Source organism: Contarinia nasturtii, unplaced genomic scaffold (assembly GCF_009176525.2).
Source record: "Contarinia nasturtii isolate CC-2019 unplaced genomic scaffold, AAFC_CNas_1.1 Cnas_scaffold_4572, whole genome shotgun sequence".
Taxonomy (NCBI): Eukaryota; Metazoa; Arthropoda; class Insecta; order Diptera; family Cecidomyiidae; genus Contarinia; species Contarinia nasturtii.
In genome coordinates this window covers 1-6690 of record NW_022201861.1, presented here as the reverse complement: position 1 = coordinate 6690, position 6690 = coordinate 1, and the positions used below count along the sequence as shown (strand labels likewise).

General features: G+C 33.1%; 1 protein-coding gene across 2 annotated transcripts; it reads left to right on the top strand.

Annotated features, from left to right (window-relative positions):
* The first annotated feature begins 545 nt into the window (after positions 1-545).
* On the top strand, positions 546-6681 carry LOC116351053 (toll-like receptor 7). Of its 2 annotated transcripts, XM_031783090.1 has the most exons (6): positions 546-2473; positions 2666-2982; positions 3354-4431; positions 4671-5887; positions 5948-6338; positions 6401-6681. In XM_031783090.1, the coding sequence occupies exons 1-6, from the start codon at positions 1690-1692 to the stop codon at positions 6535-6537; spliced, it is 3924 nt and encodes a 1307-aa protein (XP_031638950.1). In that variant the 5' UTR covers positions 546-1689; the 3' UTR covers positions 6538-6681. The 2 variants fall into 2 exon arrangements, with proteins under 2 accessions (XP_031638950.1, XP_031638949.1); XM_031783089.1 differs by having other exon boundaries at positions 4671-6338.
* Positions 6682-6690: the final 9 nt, after the last annotated feature.

Sequence of the window (6690 nt, the reverse complement as noted above, 5' to 3'; positions counted from 1 at the left end):
GAATACAAGATCCAAAACATTTCCAGCTGGATTTTCGATATTTGACAGTTGGTGGAAGCCACAATCAAACATTGCATCAAAAACAGCAATGCCACCTTCTTTCAACTCTCTCAGGGCTGTTTGATGAAAATTGTTTAAATTGTAATATATTCATTTAATTATTTTGAATAAACTACCAAGGCGAAGGAGCTCTGTTCGGTGCAGGTATTATTATTATTATACATAGAATTTACTCAGTGTAAGAGAGTGCACATTATAAGGGAAATGCTCGACCTCTTTTACATTTAATACATTGTCCGCATATGCGTGCGGTTAACACGAAGATGTGAATGAATTGGAGCCAACGGCACAACGTATACTTTTTTCATAAGCAGAAGGAACTAGCGACTGCGCACGTGAAGGGGAATTATATTTAATGCCTTTCGTATACACAAAATGGGGTCTATGAAACAAACGTTAAGGAAAGAGAGAAAAAGATGTAATCATTTAATGCGACCGCTTTGCTCATGGCGAAAGCGAATACATTCAGTTTGAGTCGAACCATTGAAAAAGCAAAACGTGTAAAATATTGTTTGAGTTTAACGAAAATAAAAACAAAGTAGTAGTGTTGTGCGTGTATTGTCGTGTATATCTTGTGTACAATTGTACATACTACATCTACATATAAATAATACGAATATTGGTGCTCTAGAAACAAAATGAACAGAAGACCAATTAAACTCGCTTTTAGCGAAATTTTACCAACAATAATTTTAATTGAAGCAAATAATTTGTCTCAACTGAAAATCAAAAGTAAAAAGAATATACATTTATTCCTGATTTAATTTATTACTTAAATCGATTTTTCGTCGAAAAAAAAACAATTTAAGAAGAAAAGAATTTAAACATTTTGTATTCGTACTTCTAATTTCTAATGTGCCCAAAAGATTTGAGATATATATAAGATACAAAAAAAATACAAAAAAAATAATTAAAAAAAATAAAAAAATTGTGAAAGTTTCGTGTGATAATAACATTTTTTTTAATCAGTCTGTGTAAAAATTATGTTTCATTCTCTCAGTGTACGGACATGAATTTCTGAAGAACATAGAACACATCATCGACCTATGGTCACAATAAAAGTTTTTTCACCGAAATGTTAAAATTGTTAATTAACTTTTAAACTCTCGATTTTCAGGTTCGTGGAAAAAATATATGGGAAAATGAAGTGACAGTTTGAAGACTTAAAATGAAACCTTTCCTTTGGATAGAAATTATTAGAGTATTAATGATAATAAAACATCTACGTAAACATTATAAAATACAGAATACTCATTTTATATCCTTAAATTCCAAAATTCTAATTAAAATATGTTATTTGTTTTATGAATTTAAAAATGGAGAAAAAACTAGTGTTTGTATTTAAAATAAAAGAGTGATATCCAGAGTATCTTGTTGCCTCTTCTTCGATTATAAACTGTGTACGAAAAATAAACAAAAAATGATCTTTTATACATCTTTTAACTATAGAAAAAACACTAAAAAATGTGTTCCTTAAAACATATGATTTTGTCTTGTGAATGAAAAGGAACAAACAAATACATACATCGCATTAAATTACCATTCATCGATTAATATTTTAAATTTATGCATTGCATTTGAATCTATCAGAATCGTATCGCTCATTCGAAAATATTACATGTATCCATCATGCAGAATAATTTAGTCTTTTGTTCAATTAAATCGTCTATGTTGCAATTAATTTATATAAAAATTGCTGTTGTTTTAAATATTATTTGGATGGTATTACCATCAACAGCCAACGCAACAGCCGGTCAATGTACATGGGATTACAGTAGTAGTAAATTGAATAGCATTACGTGCCGTACACAATTCATTGATCATACCACGAACTTGGATTCGCAACTAGTTCAGGATTATGACAAATTGACAATTCAGTGCAGTGAGAATTTTTTATATGAGAGCCAGTTACCAAAAAATGCGTTTGCTCAGCTACGTAATTTGAATGATTTAAATATCGATTCATGTAAACTTTTGTACTTGCCTAGTGATACACTATCGAAATTAAAAGGATTGAAAACGCTAACTATACGTACACGGAATGTTGACTGGGGCCTAAGTAAGAGTCTTGAGTTGAATATAAGCTCATTCCAATCTCTCAAAGAATTGGAGGTACTAAATTTAATCGAAAGTGGCTTGCGGACAATACCTGAAGGTGTATTTTGTGAGCTGCCAACGTTGCAAGTGTTGAATATAACGAGAAATCGCATTCGATCAACAGAAAACTTAGGAATTTTGCCAAAAACATGTACGGCGGCGGCCGGTGGTGTTGAGAGCGATTTACGGATTCTTGATTTGAGTCGAAATGAATTAGGCAAACTAACCGAAAATTGGTCAGTCGCAAAACTACGTCGTCTGCAACAGTTGAACTTGGAACATAACAATATTACAGAAATTTCAGGTGAAGCACTGGGTAAGTAAAAACACAACGATTGATGTAAAATGATTTGTCATGGTATTTTTATTAACGAAAAATTGAATTTTCACTTCTTTTTTTGCTTCTTTATAAATTTTCGTTAGTAATTTTTTTTGCTCCTTCGTTAATAAAGATAACATGACAATTTGTTGTATTTTTTTTTGTTTCATTTAACTGTTCAATTTTTAGCCGGACTGCCTTCACTTCGTATATTCAATATTAGTCACAATCAATTGGAATCTTTGCCAAATGGTTTGTTCGCGGGTGCTCGTGATTTTCAAGAGATTCATTTACAGCACAACAAATTATTTCAAATTCCACGTGGCTTATTTCATAAACTTGAACAATTACTGATATTAGATTTAAGCGGTAATCGATTATCCAGTCAACACAGTATTGACAATACGACATTTTCCGGCCTAATACGGTTGATTGTATTGAATTTGGCACATAATGCACTCACACGAATCGATGCGAAAACCTTTCGAGATTTATATTTCCTGCAAGTAAGTAAAAAACCGTTTTGAAATTATTTTTCATGTTAATTTTATTACCTCAAAATTATAAAAAAACTCCATAAATGGAGCTCCATGGAATTGAATGAATGGATATTGATGCACTTCACTTCTTTTTTGTTTCACTTTTTCGAGTCGCAAGCATGGTTCCAATACTCTTTTATACCATTATCATTTCTGATAATGTTCCGATTCATATTTACTAGTTAACGTGCAGGTTGGCATACTAATTGTGCATTTCAATTTGGTCGCTGTTTATAATTTTTGGTTATTAAAAATAACATGACAATTCGTTGTATTTTCACCTAAGCCTTTGTAGGTGACAATGCATGACATACAATAATACGGTTGGTATTTTTCAGATTCTCGACGTCCGTAATAATTCAATTGGTCACATAGAGGATAATACATTTCTGCCACTATATAATTTGCACACACTTAATTTGGCTGAAAATCGCCTACATACCATTAATGAAGGACTATTTAATGGCCTTTTTGTACTATCTAAACTAACATTAAATAATAACAACATTCGTAATATCGCTTCAAATGCATTTAAAAATTGCTCTGACTTAAAAGAGCTTGACTTGAGTACAAATCAACTGCAAGAAATACCGATGGCCATTCAAAATCTAACAATGCTTCGTACATTAGATTTAGGTGAAAATCATATCAGTGATATATCAACTGGTGCGTTTCGTAGTCTAAATCAACTAACGGGTTTACGCCTCATTGACAACCAAATTGGAAATGTGACAAGAGAGATGTTCACTAATTTACCTAGACTAAGTGTATTAAATTTGGCAAAAAATCGAATTCAGTACATTGAACGTGGCTCTTTTGATACGAACAACGAAATCGAAGCCCTTCGCCTAGACCGAAATTTTATAAACGATATTAACGGAGTTTTTGCCACGCTTAATTCATTGCTCTGGCTTAATCTAGCTGAAAACCATCTGGTTTGGTTTGATTATGCGTTCATTCCGCGAAGCTTGAAATGGCTTGATTTGCACGATAACTATATTACGGATCTGGGAAATTATTACAAATTACAAGAAGAAATTAGTTTAAAAACACTGGACGCAAGTCATAACCGTTTGAGGGAAATTGGACCCTCATCAATCCCAAATTCTATAGAGCTATTATTCATTAACAATAACATGATAAATTTGATACAACTAAACACATTCGTTGACAAAATAAATTTAACTCGTGTGGATCTATATTCCAATGCATTGAAAAAAATTCATTTACATACATTACGTTTGGCACCGATACCATCAACGAAACCTTTGCCAGAATTCTACTTAGGTGATAATCCATTCGAATGCGACTGTTCAATGGATTGGCTTCAGTCTGTGAATAGTTTAACGGCGCGCCAACATCCTAGAATCATGGATTATGCTAACATTGAATGTGTTATGCCCCGCCATGAACGTGGTAAGTTTTTTAATTTTTCCCTTAAAATTTACAATTTCAATTTTATTTTCATGTATGTTGAAATAGTGTAATATATTTTCATTGAATTTATTTATATAAAAAAGATATATAAAGAAATTTAGAAAATTTAGTAATCACAAATGGTGCATTTTTTTGGCCACAAAATCACATCTTTACATTAAAGTACATATAACAAATTGTAAGAAATTGAACAGCCGGTTTTTCACTGTTTCTTTTAGGTGACGCAGTAAGAGCGATTGCATCGTTGGACGCAAAAGATTTTCTTTGTAAATATGAGATAATGTGCTTTGCTCTGTGCCATTGCTGCGACTTTGATGCATGTGACTGTGAAATGATCTGTCCGACGAACTGCACGTGCTATCATGACCAAACATGGACTACAAATGTGGTAGATTGTGGTGGTGGACAAAAACTTGGTGGACAACCAGCCAATGTTTTACCGAAGAAAGTGCCTATGGATACTACTGCACTATATTTAGATGGAAATATCATTACTGAACTTCAGAACAATGCTTTTATCGGACGAAAAAATTTGAAGCAATTGTATTTGAATAATAGTGCGTTGTATCGATTGCAAAAGCGTTCATTGGCTGGTTTACATTCTATCGAAACCATACATTTGAATCACAACCACTTACGTACATTGCATGGACACGAATTCGAAAATATGGATCAATTGAAAACATTGTACTTACATAACAATCGATTGGAATATATAGCGAATGACACGTTTGTACCACTCAAAGCGCTACAATTACTACGTATCGATGGTAATCGACTTGTAACCATGATGATGTTTCATACGACGGCTCCGCCGCAGAACTTCCCGAATCTAAAGTCATTGTCGATCGGACGAAATACCTGGAGTTGTCGTTGCCCATTTTTAAAGGAGCTTTCAACTTTTGTTATTGAAAATGCTGTTATTTTAGATGATTCGCAAGACATTTACTGTATAGATGGTGCAATAAAGCATGAAATAGATTTTAATTCCAACGGCGATTGTAGAAAATCCTATGAGGGGCGTTCAGTTTTATTGCCGGATATAAGTATAAATGAACATATTCCATTACTTTTAACATCTCTTATTCTGATCATCATTGTTACTATTCTTATATTAATCATTATTTTTCGAGAGCCTATACGAATTTGGTTATTTGCCAAATGTGGTGTTCGCATCTGCGAAACGATTGGGGAAGATTATGAAAAGTTGTATGATGCGATGTTTCTGTATTCAGAAAAGGACCATGAACATGCAATAAGAGAAATAGTCGCCGAACTTGAGATCATACCACCACACTTACGTTTATGTCTTCAACATCGAGATCTAACTCATGACGCGTCGTATTTGCAAGTGCTTGAATCAGCACGTGCATCAAAACGTGTCGTAATACTTTTGTCGCGCAATTTTCTACAAACCGAATGGAGTCGCTATGAAGTAAGGAATGCCGTTCATGAAGCTCTCAAGGAAAGACCACAAAAATTAGTTTTATTACAGGCAAATGATGCATTATTGGAAGCAGAAAATGATTTGGAACTGTTGCCATACATTAAGTCACGTGTTGTAAATGGCATTAAATTATCTGATAAGCATTTTTGGGAAAAACTACGTTATGTATTACCATCCGAAATTCAACAACGATGTAATAATTATACACTTCACAATCATCAGTCTTTGAATCAGCCACATCCACTAGAACGACAACACAAATTTGTAACTAATTCTCATCAAACCCAGTCTGCAAGTATGCAATTACATCATCCCCTGCATGGAACGTTAGCACATCATAAACAATTGCCACCATCATATTATCAGCAAGATAATGACGAAGCAAACTATTCTTCAGCAACAATAGCAACACCAAGTTCACTGGGTCGACGATCCGGTGGTGAGCTCCTTAAAAAACTTAGTAAAAATACAGTTGTATAATGATTTTATTATAACTTTTAGGTGATGAGCATCCATTACAGAATCTCCAACAACAACAACAACAACGACAACAGCGTCCTCCATCAGAGCATATATATTTCAGTATTGAATCTGATTACAGTTCAACAGTAGCAGGAACGGCGAATGCGGAATTATAAGTAGTTTTTTTAATGTTTAAAAAAGAGATAAACATGTATGAAAAATAAAAATGGAACATATTTAATATGTTTCAGAATTTTAATGAAAAAGTCTAATGAATACAGGGTGATTCAGAATTACATGTCAATATTTTCACAATTTTTTTTTAGCTC